Source organism: Mustelus asterias, chromosome 1 (assembly GCF_964213995.1).
Source record: "Mustelus asterias chromosome 1, sMusAst1.hap1.1, whole genome shotgun sequence".
Taxonomy (NCBI): Eukaryota; Metazoa; Chordata; class Chondrichthyes; order Carcharhiniformes; family Triakidae; genus Mustelus; species Mustelus asterias.
In genome coordinates this window covers 143,273,355-143,300,536 of record NC_135801.1, presented here as the reverse complement: position 1 = coordinate 143,300,536, position 27,182 = coordinate 143,273,355, and the positions used below count along the sequence as shown (strand labels likewise).

The 27,182-nt window shown below is 44.0% G+C and overlaps 1 protein-coding gene across 14 annotated transcripts in view; it reads left to right on the top strand.

The window, feature by feature from the left end:
• The window catches only part of tcf4 (transcription factor 4), a 502,483-nt gene that overhangs the window by 428,166 nt on the left and 47,135 nt on the right, over positions 1-27,182 (top strand). For 13 of the 14 annotated variants that reach the window (XR_013498725.1, XM_078219783.1, XM_078219717.1 and 10 more), the window contains 4 exons: positions 260-327; positions 3,859-3,937; positions 4,532-4,608; positions 9,360-9,563. Coding sequence is in view for 13 of the 14 variants with exons in the window: in XM_078219783.1 (XP_078075909.1) it covers positions 260-327; positions 3,859-3,937; positions 4,532-4,608; positions 9,360-9,563 (428 nt within the window). In the remaining variant the exon portion in view is untranslated. The remainder of the gene's footprint in view (positions 1-259; positions 328-3,858; positions 3,938-4,531; positions 4,609-9,359; positions 9,564-27,182) is intronic. The other variant, XM_078219754.1, reaches the window with a different exon arrangement.

Here is a 27,182-nt window from a genome sequence, read left to right as displayed (position 1 = left end):
TACTGGGAATTACTGTTAAGTCTGAAAAATATAGAAAGCATGAAGCCCTCAGTGTTTAATATTTTTCTCTCCACCTAATAGTCCATCTGCACCAAATAAAACTGATAATGCTACATTCCAACATTTGTGATGTCATCTGGCAGTTTTCCATAGCCCTGTGTCATGGGTTGTTTCACTCACAAGTTATGTAATGCTTGAATGTTTCTGCAGGTTGTGACCTAATTTGATTAACCTTAACTTTTTTTCTCTCTGCTTCTAGTAACCAGATCAGGAGTGCCAACTAGCAGCTCACAGACTGGCGACGCACTGGGTAAAGCACTTGCATCAGTAAGTGGAGGGACTATTGTTCACTCATTTTCTTTTGTGTAGAGATGGGGAAGGCTGTGAATGGGTGAGGGGGAGCTTTTATTTTAACTTGCAGTTAGCACTGCAGCCTCACAGCGCCAGGGACCCAGGTTCAATTCCTGACTTGGGTCACTGCCTGTGCGGAGTCTGCACCTTCTCCCCGTGTCTGCGTGGGTTTCCTTCCACAATCCAAAAGATGTGCTGATTAGGTGCTTGGCCATACTAAATTCTCCTTCTGTGCACCCAAACAGGCACCGGAGTATGGCGACTAGGGTGTTTTCACAGTAACTTTATTGCAGTGTGAATGTGAGCCTATTTGTGACACTAATAACTAAACTTTTTTAAAAAACCCTTGAAACTTTAAACTTGATATATCTGGCAGCCGTGTAATGCATTGATGTGAAATTTGAGATGGGGATATTCTTACAGATAATTACTTACGGGCGCAACCGATTTAATCCAAACTTTTTGCTGGATGGGATTTGGATTTTATTTTTAATGGTATAATCTGCTCTAAATACAGCTGCAGGGGCTGCCTGGCACAGTCCCCACCACGACTACATTTAGCTGGAATTTTTAGTGATGGCATCCAAAGAGACCTGACCTGGGAAAATGGGATTGGTCCAGTTGGATTTGAAACAGGTTGGGCTTCAAGCACATGGGAAATTATTTTTTGTATTAAAGAGCAGTGTCTATTTCTCTAAGTCTGAGAGAATTGAAATTTTAACAAGATGTTTGTCCCTGGATTTTAGAAAAGCATAGTGATGGGGAGTTTGCTCTTTAAAGTATTTTACTATCTATATATATTTATTTGATAAAAGCAAAGGCTTGGTGAAAGCATGGATATGAAACTTGGTATCATAGTGTTATGGGCTGTTGAGAGACATGTGGGGTGAGATTCTCTGGCCTCCCAGCCATGTGTTTTCTGCCATTGGCGGGGTGGCCCATAGTTTGCTAGCAGTGGGATTCTCTTGTCTATCCACTGCTGTCAATGGTGAATTCCCATTGACATCACCCCACGTCGGCAGGAAAACCGTGAGGGGTGGGGGGAGGTGTGTTGCCGACGAGAATGGAGAACCCCGCTGGCGTGAACGGCTGGAGAATTCTGACCAAGGTTGCATTTTATGGGTGGACAGATTGCTCATTACCCACTTCCCCCCCCCCTCTTCCCCAGAAGGAAAGTCGGCGGGAAGTCATAACACGCTGTAGGCTGGGTTAAATTGTTGGAGAGTGGGATTTCTGGTCCGCACTGATTTTATAACCAGCCGTGAGTGCAAGCCAGTTTCTAGGCCAATGAGTGGAGACCAAGCCGGAAGAAACACACAGTTCAGTGTAGTGCTCTTGTGCATCCCTTGAAAGATATGGGTAAGAAATAGGCCTATTAGGCCAGGTTTTTGTGACATGGGTTTTGCAGAAGGATACAAGAGTGGGAATGAATGCGTTTAGCTCCTTTCACACAAAAAAGTTTGTATTACGAGATTGCATTGGGTGGACATCAGCATGAAATGTGGTGAATGTGGATTTTTCGGCATTTGTGCTTAACCTCATTCCACCTCTCCTCACTTATCAATGCAGTTTTTAATAACCAGTGTGTGTGTTTAAAATAGTGTATACAAAGTCTTCTCTGACAGGTGACAGCATGTGGGATCTTGGACTTTGTAGGCAAAGGCATTGAGTATAAAAGGAGCAAAGTTAAGCTGAGCCTTTATAAAGCTCTGGTTAGACCCCCCACTAGTCCAGTTCTGGCCACCACATTTTAGGATAGATGCTAAGGTCATTGAGAGTTTGCAGAGGAGATCTACCGGAATGGTTCCAGGGATTGGGGGTTTAGTTCCAAGCTTAGGCTGGGGTTGTTCTCCTTGGAGCAGTCCCTGAGGGGAGATTGAATAGAAATTGTGCAAGATTTTGACAGATGTAGATAAGATAGGGAAGTGTAAGGAGATTCAGAATGCTTTGGAAACAAAGATCAACAGGTTGGGGTAGTTAAGATCAGAGTAGATAGGGTACAGAAAGAGTTATAAAATATCCAAAATATGCTGCTTGCATCGAGGTACATATAACCACTTTTAGAGAATTTAGACATGTATTTTTGAAAACATATTTTGTATTTAAAGCATACACCTTTGTTAACAACATAATGATCATAAGGCATGATGGGGCGTAGTTAAGTAAAAAAAAACCACGTTCCTTAAGACACAATACTGCTGCTGAGCAAAGAAAAAACAATTCTTATCAATAGTCTCCAGACAGCCGTTATGAATGGGATATACATTGAACCAAGGACACCGGATAAGGTAGTCTGGAAAACATCAGGAGACTATGAGTAAGAAACCCTAAGATCCACAAGCTGATCATGCAGTTCCATGCTGCTCAGGAGTAGGTGTCATTGGCCAAGATATAACACCTATACTTATAATGATTGGCTCATACCCAGCTGGGTTGGCAAATAGCTTTTGAAAATTGTATAATTGCAGAACTAAGAGTAATGTAATTTCAGAGTTGATTTGGAACTGCTCCAAATTGCTCTCCCTCGTACGTTGACCAAACTTGGAAAATAAAGAACGTCTTTTATCAGAGTACTGTCTCCGTATGTCTTTGTGTTAGGTGAGCCATAATTAAGAGGAGAAATCTCCCACGTAAAAGCCAGCATAATACATAGTCCCTGAAAAACGTTCCTACAGCAAGGAAAGACCCTTACCATTGGTTGATGTGATATAATGACTAGGACACACAGGTTGAAGTCCAAAGATGTGCGGGTTAGGTTGATTGGCCAGGTTAAAAATTGCCCCTGAGATGCGTAGGTTAGAGGGATTAGCGGGTAAATATGTGGGGGTAGGGCCTGGGTGAGATTGTGGTCGGTGCAGACTTGATGGGCCAAATGGCCTCCTTCTGCACTGTAGGGTTTCTATGATTTGGGCAAGTGATGCAGGAAAAATGTGAGGAAGAACTTTTTTATGCGGCAAGTGATAATGACCTGGACCTTTCTGCTAGTGAAGCTGATGGAAGTGAAAGCAGCCAATAATTTCAAAAGGAAATTGGATGAGTGCTTGAAGAAAATAAACTTACAGGACTATAGGGACTGAGTGGGACAAGTGGGACTGACTGGATTGCTCCTTAGGGAGACAACATTGAGCCAATGTGCCATAATTGAGTGTACAGCTTTATAATAAGAGTCCAATAACACACAAGTTCATTATCTGTATCAGCCCTGTTGCAAGTTGCTTGCTCTAGGAATAAAGTCTATTTTTCAGAATTTGTATCCTGAGCTGTACTGGGAATTAATGCAACTTGCATCTTTCACATTCAGGAATTTTACTGTGAAGCAGCTGTAAACTTGCAATAAATACAAAATGCTCAACAGTGGAGTAAAATTGGCCTACTGTTTCCAGAGTGTTAAAGACCTAACAGCTCAAATAGAATGGCCAGCTCGTACTGATATTATAGACATGTATAAGTGCACTCTGATGATTAGATTCAAAGCATCCTTTAAAAAGATTCCTGCTTCTCTTTTAGATCTACTCACCAGATCACACTAACAACAGTTTCCCTTCAACTCCATCAACGCCTGTTGGATCTCCGCCAACTCTCACAGGTAAAACAATGCACCAGCGTTTCAGGCAATGTGTGTGTGCACATGTGGGTGAGCGTGCGTGTTTGTGTTAGTGGGTGTGTTTGTGTGTGCACGCGCACGCGTGTATGCACGCGTGGGTGGGTGTTTGTATGTGTGTGTGTGTGTGTGCGTGCGCGCGCGTATGTGCACGCATGGGTGGGTGTGGGTGTTTGTGTGTGTGTGGGTGTGTGCCTTGCTGGCCTCCTGCAGGACCATGATGGCCGAGCTCTGGAAGGGCGGGTCGGTCTGGCAGTTCTGAGTGATCTCCCACACCAGGTGCTGGAGGGGCAGCTTGCGGATCAGCAACTTGATGGATTTCTGGTAGCAGCAGATCTCCCGCAGTGCCAGAGTGCCGGGCTGATAGTGGTGAAGCTGCTTCACTCCACTGGAGTCCTCTTGCTGGCAACTTTGGTAGCCAGCTGCTAACGGGGAGCTTTCACTCCGGTCAACTTGCACGTGATCTGCTTGGTCCTGGCCATCTGCTCAAACGCAGGACCTCTGAATGTGTGCATCTTTCTTTCCTCCTTATGTCCTGACCTTAAGCACCAAACTTTTAACCCTGATTTCTGATTTTAGCAGGTACCTCTGTGTGGTCCAGAAATGGAGGCCAGGGTCCATCCTCTCCCAATTACGAAGGTCCACTTCACTCTTTGGTAGGTCTGAGAAAAAAGGATGTAACAATATGCTATCAAAATAAAGTTGCACTCAATTATTCCATTTACGCACTTAATCCAGCAGTGGCTTTGAAGCTTTTCCCCTGTTGCTTCATTGGGGTAAATAGTTCTATGCCTTGCTATTTGGGGCAGCACGATGGCAGAGTGGTTCGCACTGCTGATTCACAGTGCCAGGGACCCGGGTTCAATTCCGGCCTTGGATGACTCTTTGTGTGGAGTTTGCATGTTCTCCCCGTGTCTGCGTGGGTTTCCTCCGGGTGCTCCGGTTTCCTCCCACAGTCCAAAGATGTGCAAGTTTCGTGGATTGGCCATGCTAATTTGCCCCTTAGTGCCCCAAGACAGGTTGGGTGCATTAGCCTTGGTAAATGTGTGGGATTATGGGGAAAAGGCCTGGGCAAGACAGCCTGTCAGAGAGAGTCGGTACAGACTCGATGGGCTGAATGGCCTCCTTCTGCACTGTAAAGATTCTATGGATATATGTGTGAACAAAATGAAGTCTTTCGTAAAATGCTGTATTTAAGAAACTTTAGGTGCAGATAAATGGTAGCATTCTTAAAAAGGTAACTTCCGGAGTGACAGCCTGGAAGAGTGGGGTTCAATACCACATTCTTTTTTTATTCATTCATGGGACATGGGCATTGTTAGCTGGCCGCATTTATTGCCCATTGCTAGCTGGAGAGTCAACCACATTGCTGTGCCTCGAGAGTAAAGACGGCAGATTTCTTTTCCTAAAGGACATCAGTGAACCAGATGGGTTTTTCTGACAATCGACAATGGTTTCATGGTCATCAGTAGATTCTTAATTCCAGATATTTTTTATTGAACTCAAATTCCACCATCTGCCATGGCGGGATTCGAACCCAGGTCCCTAGAACATTAGCTGAGTGCCTGGATTAATAGTCTCGCCATAATACCATTCGGCCATTGCCTCCCCTTGAGGGTGTTGTGACAAAACTGTTTCTCTCAGTCAAGGCAGTTGCATTTAAATTTTAAAACAAATTATTTATATTGTGGTATCAAAGTCTTGCTTTTCCAGAATTGCAATCTATTTCCTTACTGAAAATATTTTTAATTGAGAGAGTTGGAAAAGGGACCTTCGCAGTTTGGATTCAGGAATCCTGCTGCAATTATCAGCGTCCAGATGGAAATAGTGAACCCTTGGCTGGTGTTTTCTTGCATCCACATGTTACAAAATTTTGGCTGAAGTTCTTTGTCAATATTGCATGTTAAGCAAGACAACTGCCCTAGTTATAGAATGGTTTGGATTAAGTAAGCAATGGATTCTTGCTACTGATTTAAGCAGTTGACAGAACCAGGTAGAGAAAAATGCATTCGATTAAAAGACCTTGGAAAAAGCACCGACGAATTCTGCATTACTATAATTTCTTACCGCATACTTTTCCATTGGGTTCTTTATATGTTGAATGTATTCTCAAAATCTGCAAAGCAACATGCTATCCCTGCAACTACTAATGGGTTGCATTACCTTTGAACAAAGAACAGTACACCACAGGAAACAGGCCCTTCGGCCCTCCAAGCCTGTGCCGCTCATTGGTCCAACTAGACCATTCGTTTGTATCCCTCCATTCCCAGACTGCTCATGTGACTATCCAGGTAAGTCTTAAACGATGCCAGCGTGTCTGCCTCCACCACCCTACTTGGCAGCGCATTCCAGGCCCCCACCATTCTCTGTGTAAAAAACGTCCCTCTGATATCTGAGTTATACCTCGCCCCTCTCACCTTGAGCCCGTGACCCCTCATGATCGTCACCTCTAACCTGGGAAAAAGCTTCCCACTGTTCACCCTATTGAGACCCTTCATAATTTTGTACACCTCTATTAGGTCTCCCCTCATTCTCCGTCTTTCCAGGGAGAACAAGCCCAGTTTACCCAATCTTTCCTCATAGCTAAGACCCTCCATACCAGGCAACATCCTGGTAAACCTTCTCTGCACTCTCTCTAAAGCCTCCACGTCCTTCTGGTAGTGCGGCGACCAGAACTGGACGCAGTACTCCAAATGTGGCCTAACCAGCGTTCTATACAGCTGCAACATCAGACTCCAGCTTTTATAGTCTATACCCCGTCCTATAAAGGCAAGCATACCATATGCCTTCTTCACCACCTTCTCCACCTGTGCTGCCACCTTCAAGGATTTGTGGACTTGCACACCTAGGTCCCTCTGTGTTTCTATACTCTTGGTGGCTCTGAGAAACATTTCTAGCAACTTTGAAATGTTTTAAAATGTAACAGCAACAACTCATATTGTGCCCTTAATTTAATGAAACACTCTCAAGGTACTTTACAGGAGTATTATAAAAACAAAATATAACACCAAGTCGCATCAGGGGATATTTAGGTCAGATGACTTAAGTATTTGGTCAAGGTGATATGTTTTCAGGAGTTTTAAAGTTTATTTATTAGTGTCACAAGTAGGCTTACATTAACACTGCAATGAACTCTCTGCGAAAATACCCTAGTCGCCACACTCTGGCGCCTGTTTGGGTACATTGAGGGGGAATTTAGCATGGCCACTGCAACTGACCTGTGCATCTTTTGGACTGTGGGAGGAACCAGAGCATCAGGAGGAAACCCATGCAGACACAGGGAGATAAAAGCAAAATACTGTGGATGCTGGAATCTGAAACAAAAACAGAAACTGCTGGAAAATCTCAGCAGGTCTGACAGCATCTGTGGAGATAGAATAGAGCCAATGTTTCGAGTCTAGATGACCCTTCGTCAGACACAGGAAGAATGTGCAAACTCTACACAGATAGCCACCTGACAGACAGATGATCGTCCTCAACGCCGGTTCCCCACAAGGCTGTGTCCTCAGCCCCTTACTATACTCCTTATACACCTATGACTGTGGCCAAATTCCCCTCCAACTCAATTTTCAAGTTTGCTGATGACACCACTGAAGTGAGTTGGATCTCAAATAATGACGAGACAGAGTACATGAATGAGATAGAGAATCTGGTGATCTGGTGTGATGACAATAATTTCTCCCTCAATGTCAACAAAATGAAGGAGATAGTCATCAACTTCAGGAAACGTAGTGGAGAACATGCCCCTGTCTACATCAATGGGGACAAAGTAGAAATGGTCGAGAGCTTCAAGTTTTTAGGTGTCCAGATCACCAACACCTGTTCTGGTCCCTCTATGCTGACGCTGTAGTCAGGAAAGCCCACCAGCTCTCTCAGGAGACTAAGGAAATTTGGCATGTCAGCTATGACTCTCACCACCTTTTTCAGATGCACCATAGAAAGCATTCTTTCTGGTTGTATCACAGCTTGGTATGGCTCCTGCTCTGTCCAAGACCGCAAGAAACTGCAAAGGGTTGTGAGCACAGCCCAATCCATCACTCTAACCAGCCTCCCATCCATTGCCACTGTCTACACTTCCCGTTGCCTTGGAAAAGCAACCAGCATAATCAAGGACCTTACGGACCCTGGACATACTCTCTTCCACCTTCTTCCGTCGGGAAAAAGATACAAAAGTCTGAGACACGTACCAACTGACTCAAGAACAGCTTTTCCCCTGCTGCCATCAGACTTTTGAATGGACCTGCCTTAAGTTGATCTTTCTTTACACCCTAGCTATGACTGTAACACTACGTTCTGCACTCTCTCCTTTCCTTCTCTATGTACGGTATGCTTCATCTGTATAGCACGCAAGAAACAATACTTTTCACTGCATACCAATACATGTGACAATAATAAATCAAATCAAATCAAAAACCTGAGGCCAGAAATGAAACCTGTGTCCTTGGCACTGTGAAGCATCAGCTGAGATGTGTAGGAAGGGTGTTTTAGCGATTAGGGTTTAGGAAAATGAAGGTATGACGATTAAAATCAAGGATAACTAATTGGCCAGAATTAGAGAAGTGCAGCTATCTCAGAGGGTTGTGGGATTGGAGAAATTTATAGATATTACAGGTAGCGGGACAGCACGGCGGCACAGTGGTTGTCTCTGCTGCCTCACAGCGCCAAGGACCCAGGTTCGATTCCTGGCTTGGATCCCAGTCTGTGTGGAGTCTGCACGTTCTCCCCATGTCTGCGGGGGTTTCCTCCGGGTGCTCCTGTTTCCTCCCACAATCCAAAGATGTGTGGGTTAGGTTGATTGGCCATGCTAAATTGCCCCTTACTGTCAGGAGGACTAGCAGAGTAAATACGTGGGGTTACGGGGATAGGGCCTGGGTGGGATTGTGGTCGGTATAGACCTGATGGGCTGAAAGACCTCGTTCTGCACTTTAGGATTCTATGATTCTATATAAGGAAGGGGAGTCTGTGTAGGGACTTGAAAACAAGAATGAAAATGATAAAATCAAGCTCTGGGGCTTGACAGGGACAGTAAGAAGTCTCACAACACCAGGTTAAAGTCCAACAGGTTTATTTGGTAGCAAATACCATAAGCACTACTGTGCTTACCCCAGTCCAACGCCGGCATCTCCACAGCTTGACAGGGAGGCACTGTAGGTCAGCAGCAACAGGGATGATAGAGTGATTGGGACTTGGTGAGAGTTAAGACAATGGCCAACAGAAACTTGGGGTGACTGCAATTGCACAGAGGGTAAGACATTAAGACCAGGCAGGAGTGTGTCAGAATAGTCAAGTTCAGAGGTACTGAACGCATGTGTGAGGCATGAATGAAGCAAAATTACTGCTCTCATTGTGTGCAAATGGCTGAGAATATTTGTTTGCATCTGGATTACAGATTATTTTATGTTTTTAGCAAACCCGGATTGAAGACCGCTTAGAAAGATTGGATGATGCCATACACGTTCTGCGTAACCACGCGGTGGGACCCTCAACAGCCATGCCCGGTAGCCATAGCGACTTGCACAATTTAATAGGGGCATCACACAATGGGCCGATGGGAGGCTTGGCGTCAGGATATGGGACAGGCTTGCTGTCAGCCAACAGACACACTTTAATGGTAAGACACCAGCATTGACACCCGGCTGAAAAAGAACTCGGCTGGTATTTAAGAATTCTAACAAGCGACGTGCACACTTATTTCCCAGCAGGTGCATGAGAACTCTGGTGACCTGAACTTTTTCCAAAAAGAATACAAAATCTCTGATCTAGCTAGTGTTGAAAATATTTCATTTGGAAAGATGGCACTGACAACAATCAAATTCAGTCACCTTTTTTTTCTTAAATAGTGAATGCACAGCCACTGGATCAGCATTTGAGCGAGAAATGGTAACTTAATATTCAAGATACATGATCCTTCACCATTTTAACATGGGTTAATGTGAGTTAATATCTTTTCGTGGGTCGGGAGAGTGAGGGGGGGCGCGGATGCAGATCAAATGAGAAAGATGCTAAAAGATGTAAATAAACTGGGCGGCACGGTAGCACAGTGGTTAGCACTGCTGCTTCACAGCTCCAGGGACCTGGGTTCGATTCCCGGCTTGGGTCACTGTCTGTGTGGAGTTTGCACATTCTCCTCGTGTCTGCGTGGGTTTCCTCCGGGTGCTCCGGTTTCCTTCCACAGTCCAAAGATGTGCGAGTTAGGTTGATTGGCCATGCTAAAAATTGCCCTTAGTGTCCTGAGATGCGTAGGTTAGAGGGATTAGTGGATAAATCTGTGGGGATATGGTGGTAGGGCCTGGGTGGGATTGTGATCGGTGCAGACTCGATGGGCCGAATGGCCTCTTTCTGTACTGTAGGGTTTCTATTATTTCTATGATAACTGAGACATCTATGGGTTTCAATATGTAATCCTATGAAAGTTGGATTGCAGATAGACAAAGCCACGAAAAGGGTTTAGACATAGATGCATAAAGCACAAGTGTAAAGAAGTAGCAATGTATACAAAATTTATGATTAAACAACTGCGCAATTATTGGTCTCCATTGTGAAACTGATATTGAAGCCATGGAGAACATACTTTGTAGATTTACCAGGATTAGATTATGCCTGGGGTGCAGTACTTATAAAGGCAGATATGAGACACGGTTATTTCCAGTGTAGGCTAATAGGATATACTTGTTTGGTAGGACAGAACTTGATTATTGCTGAAAAAAAGCTTTTCATCTTGCATTCACCAGGACAATCGCAAGAATACCAATGTCCCCCTCCCCCAAGAAACAATGGATCGAATGACTTGCTCCTTTGTTGTAAACCTTTATGTTTCAGGAAAACTAGTGGAGGCTGTTCCCAAAACTTTAACCTGTATTTGCTGGGTCAGGTGACAGACTGAGGTGCTGTGCAATTCCAACATTTTGTGTTTTAATTTCCATTTTCTACTGTTGACATTTTAATCTTCATACACCATATAGAATGACAATTTCTCTTCAGTTCTGTTAGTTATTGACTTAACCGTTTTTAGCATGAAAGCCTAGCTGGTAAGTATTGGAAGGCTGTTTAACTGTGGAAGACACCATAAGTAAGTCAACAAGACAACTAAGACTCACTGCATAAACAAACATCACAACAATGTGTGAGATCAGTTAATTCACCGCAGACCAGGCTTGAATTTTGGAGTTTCTTGCCTGAATGACTCTGCTCTGCTTAGTATACATGATATTATCAGGGAAGTTTACTTGTAGCCTTTCCAACTGTGAAGGATTCCATCAGACGTTCTGTCAGCCGATGGAAAAAAGGTTTTATTTCCTTACACTTTATAATATGATCATTCCTGTGATGTGGGCCACACCGGCAAGGCTTCCATTTATTACCCATCTCTAGCTGTTGGATTCAATACAACTGAGAGGCTTACTATAGCACTTCAGAGGGAGGTTGAGTAAACCATGTTAGTGTGGAATTGGATCACACATACGCCGCAGCAGGTAAGGACAGCCCGTTTCCTTCCCTGAGGGACAATGAGCCAGGAATTTATTTAACAAAATTCAAATTTTCATACTGCCTCACTGAGATATGAATTCACATTCTCTAGATTATTAATTTGCTCTCTGGATTACTGGACCCTTAGTACAGGCGCCGGAGTGTGGTGACTAGGGGATTTTCACAGCAACTTCATTGCAGTGTGAATGTTAAGTCTACTTGTGACGAATAAATAAACTTTACACTATCTTGTGCACACACCTTTTGGCCTTGGTTTAATTCTGGATAATTTGGTAGATCACAAATGTTTCTGTAAATTTTGAGTAAAAAATGCTTCATATCTAATTGTAAATTGCATAACTCCTGGAATCCAATGACCAGAAGAAAAGGGTCATTTGCAGTTAGGTTCTACATCACAACTGTCTACATTGGGGCAGAAGACCTGGGAACCCTATGAAAGTCAAATAATGATTACAGTACAGAAGGAGGATATTCGACCCATCGTCCCTGTGCCAGCTCTCCGCTAGAACAATTTAGCTAGCTCTATTCTTCTATTCTTTCCACCTACCTCTGAAAGGTTTTTCGTTCCCCTTCAGATGCTTATCCAATTCGCTTTTGAATAACCACATTTGAATCTGGCCTCAATTACCCTCTCAAGCAGTATATTCCAGAACCTAAACACTCACTTCGTAAGAAGATTTTTCCTCATGTCATCCTTGGTTCTGTTGTCAGACACCTTGGGGGGAGTTTTCCTGTCCCGCCTGCCACGGAAATCGTAGTTGGAAAATCCCACCCCTTAAATCAATGTCCTTTGGTTCTTGATCACTTCACCAATCTCTCTGTCTCCTTGTGATTTTGAATACTTCTATCAAATCTCCTCAATATTCTCCAGAAGGTGAACAAAATTAAATGGGTCATCTCGACTCGAAATGTTGGCTCGGTTCTCTCCCCACAGATGCTGTCAGACCTGCTGAGATTTTCCAGCATTTTCAGGGGTATTTTTTTTGGATTTCAGCATCCGCAATATTTTGCTTTTATCTAAGGGTTATGGAGGGGGTGCAGGTAGCAAAGTGGAGTTCAGGTCACAGTCAGATCAGCCATGATTTTATCGAATGGTAGAGCAGGCTCAATGGGCCGAATAGCCTACTGCTGTTCCTATTTCTTACCATCTTATGATCTTATGAAGAGTAAGTTGTTATCTGACTTATGTATTTTCTTATTATATAAAATGTTGTTTTAAAGAGGATTGATGATTATAACCACCATGAGGGCAATAGTGGATAACCCCTGAAAACAGACGCAGGGATTGCGATGTGCGATTAATCCACTCCCGTTGATTGAAATGCAGGCAGCATGCCAACTTCATGCTTTTTGCTTATTATAATCATTTCTACCGTGTAGGCAATGCTGAACATGCTGTTCATTTGCTGTGCACATCAACAAGGAGACCAAAATCATAACTTCCAAGCACCATTTAGCCTCTGTCCCTTGAAGGGGCAGTACATTGTGTTGGAGCACACAGGAACTGAATCCGTCCAGGGAAACATAAAGGGCACATGTAACATGGGAGAGCATGGGCTCCCCAGGTTTTCTGATGCAGCACTGGAGATCTTGGTGGAGTAGATGAAATGGAGAGATGTCCTGTATCCACACTGGGGCAGGAGACCCTCCAGACACATGGTCAACAAACGATGGGAACAGATGGCTGTGGAGGTCATTGCCAGGAGTGAAACCCCGATGACCTGGATGCAATGTAGCAAGTGGGTGGCACAGTGGTTAGCACTGCTGCTTCACAGCGCCAGGAATCCGGACTCGATTCCTGGCTTGGGTCGCTGTCTGTGCGGAGTTTGCACGTTCTCCCAGTGTCTGCGTGGGTTTCCTCCGGGTGCTCCGATTTCCTCCCACAGTCTGAAAGACATGCTGGTTAGGTGCATTGACCCGAACAGGTGCCGGACTGTGGCAACTAGGGGAATTTCACAGTAACTTCATTGCAGTGTTAATATAAGCCTTACTTGTGACAAATAAATAAATAATAATAAAGAAGCTCAATGACCTCACACATGTGGTCAAAGTCAATGAATAGATCTTAAAATAAAATATCCTCACAAGTGAACCACTAAACCTAGGTGCGGTTCAATTCACCACATCCCCATCACACACCTCAACAATCACTTATCAATCAAGCCTTATAACTAAGATTCAGGACTTGACGCATCCCTCTCACATCCTTGCATTGTTGAAAGCCTCACACCCACATCTCGCACACTGCCAACCAGTCAACATGGACAGCCAGATCAGCCATTGTTGGAGCCACCACTGCTGAGACCATAGCCAGTGGTGGGGCTGAAACCATCAAAGATGAAGGTATCTCATTTCTAATTCATCTTCTCGCATCCCACTTCCCCCTCAACTCACAATCATTTCCGAGTTACATGCTGTACATGATGTGGGAGCGCACTTCTAGCTTTCTCTCCACCTTCCCTTACCTTACCTTTGTGCCTTTTTGCTTTCAGATATCTGAGAACTACAACTTTTCCAAGCAGTGGAAGAGTGCCAGCAAGAACGTGACGAGGAAGTCACAGTGCCAGCGCTTGGTTTTGCACTCACATCCACCATCTCAGACACTGATACTGTGTGTATTTTAGAGGGTAGATTAGAGGTGTGATCTGCACATGGTGAGACACCAGACACACATGCGCTGCAGCCAGGGAGCGGAGCTGGTACAGCACAGGTGCCAGTCTGCAGGTGGTGAAGTACCGAATGGATTTTGTGGCAAGCTACAGAAGAGTGCTGATGAATACAAACAACAACATTTCTGTTTGCATCGGAAAGCCTGTAGTAAATGTCAAAGAGCAGGGAGGATACAGATAGCAACTTAGTATAAGGCTTTGTGCAGAAATTAGAACCCATCCTTTCCAACATGGACATGGTGAACATTTACATTTGCACACTTCTGGATCCACCTCTGGTGCAGCACCTCATGGCCCATGTTGCAATTTTCAATGCAGCACAAGCCACAGAATATGCAACATCCGAGTTTTAAGGTGAAACATCAAACTTGTATCATTGTAGCTGTGCCTTACAGTGTTCAAAAGCAGCCGCCCCAGAGAAATGGCAGCAGCTCCATGGAATACAAGGCTGGTGCCCTTTCTCAAGAGGGCAGTATCCAATGCTACGCTACTTGTGCCCCTTGGTGTCAGCCAGTCTAAGGCCAGATCTACCCAAGGTCGCCTTTCAAGGCCAAATGCAGTCTCCTCCACTGAGAGTCAGCAAACTTCCACCGGCGATGCTTCGAACACTTGGGAGTTGCACTGCATCAGAGTATTTGGACTGACCAAGGCACATGGAAGACAGGCACGAAGCGGATGCACAAAGGTAATCAGTTCCATCCAGTGCCCATAAAGTGATATGCAAGTAGGTAACAGCACTCTGCATCATGAGCAAGGTAGCACTCCTAAAGAAACTAAGTGCCCATTTGTACCTGCTTCACTCTGACAAGGCAGAATGGAATACAGTTGCCTCTCTTTTAATAGAGAGCCTTAATAACCTCTCCCAAGCAACTGTGAGATGTTGCAAATACCTCGAGCTCAAGCCTGGAAGGAGCCAGAAGCTCTTTGCAACTCTCACCTTCACTGGCAATGTGGCCCTTTCCCTGCTCTGAAGTTGCAATTGTCGCTGCAGCAAGTGACAGGTTTCAGTGAGAGCATCCTTATTGAAGTATAGACATTTCATACATTGTTCCTTGCTAAGTTTTAGGTAGGGGAGTTGCCCACTGAACACCCTGGGCAGGTTTAGTCTCCTGCTGAGAACACTTTTCCTCCTCCTGCTCCCTTTTTATGGAGCTTGTCCTGCTCTGTGTGGCTTCTTTTCCCAGTCATGCTGTTTTCCCAGGGGAATACCCTCCACTACATCCATATCTGTGCAGAAGCCTTGAAGCCAGGAAGGTGTCTTTCAGTACCAGCCACGTCACTCTCTGTAAACATTTGCGACTTGAAACAACCATGAAAAGTACCAAAAAAAGCGTATAGTCTTTGCAGCAGCTGGAAGAATTCAGTCAACAATGAACCTGTACGCGGTTGATAATCCCTCTAAGATGGAAGGGAGTTGGGGGTGGTCGCCCCTTCTCACAAACTAACACTTGTTCACCTGTGCAGGGTTAAGAACTGTCCTCGGCTGGTGCACTGATCTCCTTTCTCAATTTGCTTGTGGGTATAAATGCTTGTTTTGTTGGAGGTCAAACTTCGCCTGAGTCCTCTCTGTTTCCTCAGCTGTCTGTTGCCTCGCCATTTTGTCACTTCCATAATTAACCATTTCCTTTTCCCTCTTCTCACATCTTTCATTTTCTTTGGCTGAGTGGATGAGCTGGAAACTTGCTGCCATTCCTCCATCAGGTCCACGTTTCAGCCCAGCCACCAGATTGAATGACTCCCTTTTGTTCATACTTAATACCTCCCTCTGCAGCAAATGTGGCAGGAATCAGGAACTTTTGTGTTAAAAAAGATTGAAGGTTTAAACCTGCATTTGCCATGGTTCTTGCACAATGGAACTTCCAAAGTATGGTGTCATCCACTTGGGTGGCACGGTGGCACAGTGGTTAGCACTGTTGCCTCACATGTCCAGGCACCTGGTTTGATTCCCAGCTTGGGTCACTGTCTGTGTGGAGTTTGCACGTTCTCCCTGTGTCTGCGTGGGTTTTCTCCAGGTGCTCCGGTTTCCTCCCACAGTCCGAAAGTGCTTTGCTGGTTAGATGCATTGACCATGCTAAATTCTCCCTCAATGTACCTGAACAGGCGCCAGAGTGTGGCGATTAGGAGAAAATCACTGTAACTTCATTGCATTGTTAATGTAAGCAGACTTGTGACTAATAAGTAAACTTTAAAAGAGGGAGAGTTTTGCATATTTGTATTGAACTTGAGATTGGGGATAATCACCAACCACCATGCACAAGGACAGAAAGTGCTGGAAAAACTCAGCCGGTCTGGCAGCCTCTGTGGTGAGAGAAACAAGAGTCCAATGTGGCTCTTCTTCAGAACTCAAGTTGTGATCACCAGCTGTCACTGCTCAAAGCTCAGGATAGCAACGCAGTCTGCAAAACACTGTATTCTGTGGACATTCAAAAGGCAAAAGTATGTAGTTATATATGAAATGGAGAAGGGTGCATGTGGTGTGGTACTAAGCCATTTAGTGTGGTACTAAGCCTTACAAACCACAAAGAACTCTGCTTCGATTCCCAGTCTGTGTTGAATTAGCAGATCTCTGCCTCAGCAACGTTTTGCTGCAGTGCTGTTGTACCGGACTTGGGCTGAATCAGCCGAGGTTCCTGCTCTTCATTACCATCAAGTGATCAACGGTTTGAAACCATAGAAACCCTACAGTGCAGAAAGAGGCCAATCGGCCCATCGAGTCTGCACCAACAACAATCCCACCCAGGCCCTATCCCCGTAATCCCACATATTTACCCCGCTAATCCCTCTAACCTATGCATCCTGAGGCACTAAGCGGCAATTTAGTATGTCCAATCAACTTTAACCGCACATCTTTGCACTGTGGGAGGAAACCGGGGCACCCAGAGGAAACAGACACAGACATGGGGAGAATGTGCAAACTCCACACAGACAGTGACCCAAGCCGGTATCAAACCCGGATCCCTGGAGCTGTGAGGTAGCAGTGCTAACCACTGTGTCATCGTGCCGCCTTGAAGTGCATGAGTGTGGATAAGTGAATGTACATTGAAATAAACTCAGCTTTGATGCCTTCCACAGTTAAATAGTCTGCTGGCACCCACAGTCCAGTTTCGTACATCAGTCCTGGCTGGAGGGCTGCTGACACTCATTGAACCATATTTCTGCATGAGTCAGTTGCCTTCAGAAAAGGAAAGAAGGAATTTGGCAAAAAAAAACTTTTGACCACTTTAGGTCAGTTGCCAAAAATGTTGCAATTCGCTTCACATCAGCAGTTTGCAATCATTGAAGATTGTTGCCAAAGCGCTTTATTCTAATCTTAATTAATGGAGGAAATATGTTGTGGTCCAAAGGTGTTTTTTTGGAACCAGAAAGTTGGGGGGAGGGGGGGGGAGAAGTATGCGTTTTGTGCTTTTGAAATGGGATAGCTCGTGAAAGTTGCAGAAATTCTTTTTTTTCCCCATGCAAGCTAATGACCTAAGTTAATTGCAAGAGGTAAGTAGAAACAACATCTGTGCATGGTCACTTTAAAGCTGGTTCGGGCCAGTTGATGGTTTCCATCCCGATGGTAGAAATCAACTTCAAAAAAAAACAGAAAATTCTGGGAGAAGGATGCTAATCCTTTCCACATTTTGGGATTTCAGTACTTGAAGCAGGTCATAAAGACGAAGCCAAATTCTTGTCAGTAAAGGCAACAGTGGGTGGCTAGTAATGGAAACACATGTTACCAGCCAGACGGTGGGAGGATCGCTCCCTCATTGCACACCCCCATACCCTTTTGTTTTATTGCTTTGTAAACAATGTCTTTAGACTGTATCTTCTGTGCATATGATTAGCAGACGCACATCAGTTCCAGCTGTGTTTGTTTTACGTGGCAGATATTTATTAACGTCCTGTCCTAAAATGGTCTGTTTACATATTGCCACATTGTATCACGAACGTGAGAGCTTTCCTTTAATCAGTGCAGTTAATCTATTGATGTTATAATTACAGGCTGTAATGCGGTAGGGAGCTTTTGCTTTTTGCTGTCCAGCTCTCTCCCCCACCTATCCTGCAGGGAGGACTCTGTGGCTAGCGATCAAGAACGGTCTTTTTCCACTTGCAGTCTCTGCACTAATGCCCAAGCTGAGGTAATTTTACAACAAGAAATTGCCTTCTGTTAGTCCCACACCGGTTAGAATACTTGACCACTGAACACCTTGGGAAGCAGGAGTTTAAACAAAACACACACACATAATTCATGGGATAAACTTTCTACTGTAAAATATTCCCACAATTGAGAGGCTGCAGAGACCGACAGATTATTTAATGGCATAGTGTGCAAGTAGACTGAATTTCATTGAAGCAGAACAAAGTAAAATTTCAGAAAATGTGTGTTTACAGCTATTACCTCTTCAGTTTTTCTGAAAAAAAATAGAATTTTGGCGATTCATAATGTTAATGAGTGTTTGGAAGAATAGGAGGTTTGATTGTAAGCCTTTACTTATTGTTTAGTTGTTCCTGTGGGAAATAAGAAAGCTAATGAATAATTACTGTACAAACAGGACCTTTGTGCCTATACAGGGCTGTGGGTTTAGTTCTTCATGCTAGCCTGTGTTTCCAGCCCTCTTGCCATCATTTGTGGTTGTGCACAGTGGGCCACGCACACAAACATGCAACAGCAACACTGGAATCTGTGAGTGATCCACTCACAGGCTGTGCCTTCTGCACTCTTTTGGGAACATGATGAATGGGAGGCTCCTTGTTTTGTCTTTACGTTTTTCAGTTAGCCATGATGGTCATAAGCCAAGGCTATGTGCAGCCCAATGGATGGCAAAGTGTGGGAAATAAAACAACCAAATGATACAGATTGAAGGATGAGTATTCAGGTAAAGGATGACAATTGAACTGTTGGTCTATTCCATCACTCTAGTCTTCATGAAAATTGTAAATTTCCAGAATTTTACATCAAGCATATAAACGTTTAAAACTCTTAACAAGTTTAGACAGGGTGGATTCAGAAAGAATGTTCCCAATAGTGGGGGAGTTCAGAACCAGAGGTCATGCTTTGAGGATAAGGGGTAAACCTTCTGGAATTGACGTGAGGAGAAATTTCTTCACCCAGACGGTGGTGAATGTGTGGAATTCACTACCACCGAAAGTGGTTGAGGCCAAAACGTTGCGTGATTTCAAAAAGAAATTAGATATAGCTCTTGGGATCAAGGGATATGGGGGGAAGGGAGGACCAGAATATTGAATTTGATGATTAGCCATGATCAAAATAAATGGCAGAGCGAGCTCAAAGAACTGAATGGCCTACTCCTGCTTCTAGTTTCTGTTTCTAACAGGTCTAATTTACTGCAAAGCTGCAAAATCTATATATATTCCCCTTTACAAACAAATGTATGCACACTTTGCTGTTAATAACTTTTTGGTCTGCACAGTTTCTTAAAATATGCCAGGTATTGCTGTCATCAGGGGACAGCACTACATAAAGCATTAATTAGCTGGTCTTATTTCTGCCAAACCCCCACCATTATTTTTTGTTAACTACAAAGACCAGAGAGGAGGTTTGCGGTGGTGTACCAAGGCTGAAAATGGTAAAATCGATGGTGACAGCACAACCTTCAACATAGTGAATGTGCCGAGGCTCTTCACCTGAACATTACTGGGCAAGTTCCGACGCTGGAGGTATTAAGATGCATAACCAAAAGCTTGGTCGAAGCGATAAGCTTTATAGGAGGAGCACAGTAAAAAATCTCACAACACCAGTTTAAAGTCCAACAGGTTCATTTGGAATCACGAGCTTTCAGAGTGCTGCTCCTTCATCAAGTCAGACTCACCTGATGAAGGAGCAACGCTCTGAAAGCTCGTGATTCCAAATATGCCTGTTGGACTTTAACCTGGTGTTGTGAGACTTCTTCCTGTGCCCAACCCAGTCCAACGCCGACATCTCCACATTATAGGAGGGAGAGGCAGTGCAATTTACCTCGGTGGAAGTCTGGTAGGCACAAGAGGCCAAAATTTGGAGCAGTGCAAATTGAGGAGCGTTTGACCACTTCCCTTTGTTACGCACCACGGCACTGCTGGAGAAGGCCAGTTTCACATTTCAGTACAAAGGATTGTCAATAATCCCGTGAGCCCTGCTTTTAATTTAGAACAAAGAGATCTTATTTTGTATTGTGAAAGCAGGCTCTGTCATCACAGTCAGAATTCCGAAGAGCATTGCCCATATTTAGGATATAGATTGCATGGTGTCTGGGTAGCTGTTGATGTTTCATCAGATTGCTTATTTGGTGTTGTTTGTTGTTGAGGAGAGCCAAGGTAGTGGACTTAACAGATATAGTACGATACAGCTGTCACAGGCTGTGCAATAGATTCATTCATGCTTCCTTTCTCTCTCTCTTTCATATTAATTTGCAAAGGCAGATTCATCTGGTTTCATGCTCTGAAATGTGCATCATTTAGTGACTAATGGATGCCAAGATCAGTTTTGATTTATTTCATGCTAATCTCAAGACAAGAATCATTTGTTCACCTAGCCTTGTTGCTTATTACTACTGTTGCATAATATGTAGCTGCTTATATGCAAACCTGAAGGGCTTTTTAAAATCCATTGTAAATTCTGTTTAAAATATGATGCCATTGTGTTCATTCAAGATTTATTTTCCAGTTGTTCTGCCCTCCTCCTTTGAAGATGCTAAGAAACCACTATTTCTTAAACACCAGCAAACTTTCCAGTGAAATTGCTTCATTTGTCACTCTGGATGATACTGAGGTGAGGAAAAATTTCTTCTCCCAGCGAGTGGTGAATCTGTAGAATTCGCTACCACGGAAAGTAGTTGAGGCCAAAATATTGTGTGATTTCAAAAAGAAATTTGATCTATAGGGATCAAGGGATATGGGGGGAAGGCAGGATCAGGCTGTGATGATCAAGCTATGAGCAGGCTTGAAGAGCTGAACGGTCTACTCCTACTTCTATTTTTTATGTTCCTATGTTTCCATATTAACAAACAATTCTGCTGTGGGGCATCATAGCTAGGTGATCCTGTCCTCATTTTACATCCATATGTTACACCTTCAGAAACAGGAACCTGTTGCCTCACTTCTTTAATCCTTTGTCCAGGTGCTGTTAAGTCAGCTTCAACTACCTTGGGCCTAACTTGAGCTTAGTCGGCTCCGGTAGGCCATCAAGCCTATAAGATTCCTCATTTGCATGGCTCAATATCGTAATGGCAGTGCTCTCTTAGAGATTCACAATTTCTCATCTTATTCAGATGTTCTTAGTGCATCTTGATATCATTAGCTTTGGCGGAATATTCATCTGTAGCATACCTTAATTTCCAAAGGAAGCTTTTGCATTTATCATCATGTGTGCTTTGTCCAAAGGCAGGTCCTTAGCTCCTAGGGGGCATAAGTTTAAGGTGCTAGGGGCAAGGTTTAAAGGAGATGTACGAGGCAAGTTTTTTACACAGAGGGTGGTGGGTGCCTGGAACTCGCTGCCGGGGGAGGTAGTGGAAGCAGATATGATAGTGACTTTTACAGAGCGTCTGGACAAATACATGAAAAGGATGGGAATAGAAGGACATGGTCCCTGGAAAGGTAGGGGGTTTTAGTTCAGTCGGGCAGCATGGTCAGCGCAGGCTTGGAGGGCCGAAGGGCCTGTTCCTGTGCTGTTAGTTTTTTTGTTCTTTGTTCTTAGTTGTCTGTCCATGTCTCTCTATCCTGTGCCTTCAGTTTTCAAGTGATCCAGCGCTGATATTCTGTTCCTCTTGCCCTTTTTTCTTGAAATCTTCCCTCTATAACATCTCTTACAAGTCTGTTTCATCTTAAGATAGACCTTTCCCCGACTCTCTGTCTATTCCTAATTAGGTTCAGCAAATTTCTCTGCAGCGCTTCATCATTTGGTACTTTTTAAATCCAATTGATTCTTTCCATTCTCCTCCGAACCCATTTCGCAAAGCAATTTATCAAGTTGCTCTCCTATTTCTGTAAGGTCTAATTCTCACATCTAAACAAAACAACATCCCAATTCAAGATCTTTCCAAGTCATTTCTTGAGTTGTTTATTCAGCTTTCCAGATAGCAACCATCTCTTCTCAGCAGTGATGACCTTTCCCACCGTTATCCTTGTTCTTATTTCTTTGTTGCATCTTCCATCTGCAGATATTAAGCTTCCTAAATACTTGAATTCTTGCAGCTATTCTAGATCGCATCCTCTGTAAATATATGTATATTTTTAGGTAATTTTGAAATGTACATCATTTTGGTTTTGCAGTGTTCATTTTCATTCCAAAGTTTATGTCTGTTATTACCAGTCTATCTACTGGGTCTTGGAATCCTGCTTCTGGCTTACAAGAGCTTTACCGTCAGTAAACCTAACTCATGTCATCATTGGCCATGCCAATCTTAAAGCCAGATTTTGCCTTCAAATGCTCGTTTGATCATTGCATAGATGTTGAAGAGGACTAGTGATAACAACACCCTTGTTGAACTCCTTTTCCAATTACACCCAATTACATCGATATCGAAACTTAATACATTTTAAGGATGCCACAAAGTATATTACTTCTTAAGCATTACTTCAAAAGTAGTTTGCTGTTATAATGTAGACAAAAACAACATCCATTTGTGCAGAAGATCCCACAGTTACCAAATGAGATAATTGATGAGTCAATCAGTGTTGGTTATCAAGAGATGTAGTGTGAAAATCTTTTTCTGAAAAATATAAGTGATACTGCTTTTATTTACCATTAGTCTGATTCTATTGAATTGAAAAGCAAGTATTTAATTGCTCAGATTTTATTTTAGTTTCTTAAAACTCCTGGCAGAGACTAGTCGTGGGGCCGAATTGCAAATGGTGGTCATTAAAACATTAAAAACAAAGTTTCTCTGGTTTGCTCTGATTTTCCGCATTGGAGATGGGAAACAGCTGGGCTTTGTTTTTAAAGCTGTTTGGGTGACAGTCTGACTTGAGACTGGGGAGCTGAGGTCATTATTAAAGCAGGTGCCTGGGAACAAGTGGAAATACTACACAGACTGATTCAATTCACACGAGGGTTGAGAGGACTGCTGTTTCTTTAACAAGAATGACAAGTATGCTGGAAGGGCTCAGGGTACTCTCTCTCTCCCCCCCCCCCCCCCCCCCTATTTCTTATAATTGTGTTTATGGGCCATCTCTAAATTCTTGCTTTATTATCCCAATAAATCCCTCAAAGCCACTTGACAAGATGGTTTTCTCTTGAAATTTCACTGAGGGAACAATGTGCTTCAGTGTTCAAAAACTGCTCCAAGTTTCCAGTCTTGAATGGCTGAAATGTTTCAGCATTTGAAAAACTTGTGTCAATATAATGTTACACGCATCTTGGGGTGACACATATGGAGCCAATTTGATTTAGGCATAAGCCATGATCTACACTCTAATGTGCTGTCAGCGTTCGAAACCATGGCACATATTGTGCAGACACTTTTGAGCCTCTGAGATTATAATCTTTCCCCAGTTAATTTGCTCCTTCCTTCTTGTGTCCACATGCACTGCGCACCATTCCCTGATCCTGAGCAGGTGCACGCTGCCCTGGCCTCTGCCATTGCCTTTGTTGAACTACATTCTGCAGCTGATTCATCCTTTTAGTTTATTTTCTTCCTCCTTACTCTCTAGAAAGCACTTTGGTTTCATTGCCTTCCTCGGACGGCACAAAGGAAATCAGAGAAGAGAGCTCCTCTTTGACAGTGCTGCATCAGACTCTCTCACCCTAGAAATTGTAAACACTCACATTTGGTACAATTAGACGCACCTGGTTTTGCTGTAAATGTAATAATATCTATCTCTAAAGAGGATTTTTCAGTGCTGATTTTTGTGAAAACACTCCTAATAAGTAGTTCAGTGTGCAGTTACTGTCTTAACAAATTCAGATAATTTACTGATTGCACTTGGCACAAACTTCCTTCTCCCTGCTGTACCTGAAGCAGTTTCCCAAAGGGCAAATTATTTATATTTTCCACTCTCAGTTTCTCCCCCTGAACTCATGAAAGGTTAGACCCTCAGCAATTGCAGATAATGCACCCTTGGAGTTAAATGAAAGCAACATCCCTTGGACGTGAACAACCCAAAGCACTTGAGAGCCAAAAAGGGTTTTTTTCTATTCACATTCTGTCAACCCTGAGAACTGATGACTTCATCAGGACAACTGGATGGAAGAATAGCCATGTCCACTCTTTCAGGCAGCTACCACTAGCGGAGAAACAGAATCATTAACCTTACACAGTTTCTGCTCCAAACTCTGTGAATTTGGCTCCTTCAGCTCAGTTTTGCACAATAGGAAGGCAGTGGCACAGTGGTATTGTCACTGGATTAGTAATCCAGAGACCCAGGGTAATGCTTTGGGGATCTGGGTTCGATTCCCACCAAGGCAGATGGTAAAATTTGAATTCAATAAAAATCTGGAATTAGAAGTCTAATGATGACCATGAAATCATTGTCGATTGTTGTAAAAACCTACTTGGTTCACTAATGTCCTTCAGGGAAGGAAATCTGCCGTCCTTCGCTGGTCTGGCCTACACGTGACTCCAGAGCAATTAGAGATGGGCAATAAATGCTGGTCCAGCCAGGGGTCATTGATGAAGCTACTGAAGATGGTTGGGCCAAGGAAACAACCCTTAGGAACTCTGCAATGATGCCTTGGAACTGAGATAATTGACCTCCAACAATCAGCTCATTAATTATGCATCTGCGAGTAGCACGCCAAATTTTGTGGCAGAGCGGGTGGGAAGACGTTACCTCGTGAAGTCCAAGGCTCAGGCACCTATTTAAATGGCACTCGGACAACCATTCACTCAATGCAGGCCTGAGTCCTTGCAGCCGCAGCTGGGACTGAAAAGCTGGCTGTTGTGAACAACCACATCCAACGACATACGAACGTGCCCCCTATATTGCCTTTTGCTTACTTCTAGGTTAGGACACTCATAGAATCATAAAATCCCTACAGTACGGAAGGAGGCCATTCGGCCCATCAAATCTGTCCCGACCACAATCCCACCCAGGCCCTATTCCCATAACCCCCACATTTACCCAGCTAATCCCCCCCTGACACTAAGGGGCAATTTAGCATGGCCAATCAACCTAACCTGCACATCTTTGGACTGTGGGAGGAAACCGGAGGAAACCCATGCAGACACAGGGAGAATGCAAACTCCACACAGGCAACCTCCCAGGTTGGAATTGAACCTGGATCCCTGGCGCTATGAGGCAGCAATGCTAACCACTGAGACACTGTCTGAGATGCACCCATGGTCCAGGCAGTGCTGTTGTTGCAATGAACCCTGCGTACCAGCGTCTTCTGGGATGGCACGGTGGCACAGCGGTTAGCATTGCTGCCTCATAGCACCAGGGACCTGCATTCAATTCCTGGCTTGGGTCACTGTCTGTGTGGAGTTTTGCACATTCTCCCCATGTTTGTGTGGGTTTCCTCTGGGTGCTCCGCTTTCCTCCCGCAGTCCAAAGATGTGCTGGTTAGGTGGATTGGCCATGCTAACTAGCCCCTTAGTGTCAGAGGGACTAACAGGGTAAATGCATGGGGTTGTGGGGGTAGGACCTGGGTGGGAATGTGGTCTGTGCAGACTCGATGGGCCGAACAGCCTCCTTCTGCACTGTAGGATTCTATGATTCTCGACCTTCTGGAGGTCCCACTGCTTCTTGCTGCTCTGTACCTTGTTCCTTATGATTCTGTGCCAACCTGTAATGAGTCCTCCTGCTCCTCATCCAGATGAGAATTATTACCAAGGCAGTGGATCTATGAACACATTGGTGATAAAGTTAATGAGCATATCCTTTAAAGTTTTCCTTCAATCTCAAAACCCCCTATTAGGCTAGTGCTAAACCTTTCACCTGGCCTCCATCTAGACATGGCATCCCCATACCCACCCTTTCTAGCTGAAGGACGTTCTCGAGGACCAGTGATGGGTGTTCCTCTCGTTCATACATGACTGGGCATGGAATCTTCAAAGGAGCATCTTACTGACACACCCCCCACCCCCGATCCCAATCCCAATCCCCACCCCCAATCCCAATCCCGTAACCCCACACATTCACCATAGCTAATCCACCAAATTTACACATCTTCGGACACTAATGGGCAATTTTAGCATGGCCAATCAACCTAACATACATTAATAGGCAATTTAATATGGCCAATCCTCCTAATCTGAACATTTTTGGACACTAAGGGGCTATTTAGCATGGCTAATCCACCTAACCTGCATATCTTTGGACGCTAACTGCTGAGACTGTTGTCAGTGAGAGGGCTTAGAAAATGAAATCTGCCCTTACTACACTACTCCGTAGACTTCTACAACTTGAATTAACTGTGGAAAGCAGCAAACACTTGTATGATTGCAGCAATGGCCAGTACAAATCAATTAGCAACTAACCTGTAAATTGTTGATGGTCCCTTTAAATAGCATTAGTGTGGAGTCCTTCCTTTCAGTCACATGAGGTTGAGTGTCAGCATTGATGTCATGATCTGCCGGCACTGCATGTTTCAGTGGACGCTCAGTAATATGGTACTGGCATGACTCGCACTAAATGTGTGTGCGTCACAGATGGCCTTTCTGGACCCCTAAGGCCACTTGGCACCCCCAAAAAGCAGTTTAAGACATCCAAAATTTAGGTAATTTTTCCTTTTATTTGCTTAAATTATCCAGAGGATTCTGTACTTAAGTAGTGGAATAAAATCACTGTGAGTTAGAACCATAGAAAATTACAGCTCAGAAACAGGCCTTTTGGCCCTTCTTGTCTGTGCCGAACCATTTTTTGCCTAGTCCCACTGACCTGCACTTGGACCATATCCCTCCACACCCCTCTCATCCATGAACCCGTCCAAGTTTTTCTTAAATATTAAAAGTGACCCCGCATTTACCACTTTATCCGGCAGCTCATTCCACACTCCCACCACTCTCTGCGTGAAGAAGCCCCCCCTAATATTCCCTTTTCTCAACTCTCAGGTCGCAGGAGACATACCAAGTAAGAGGATAAATAAAGAAAAGGTCTGAAGAACAGGGAAGATTATAGTGTTAGAAGCTGGAAGATAAGCGTAGACAAATACAGAA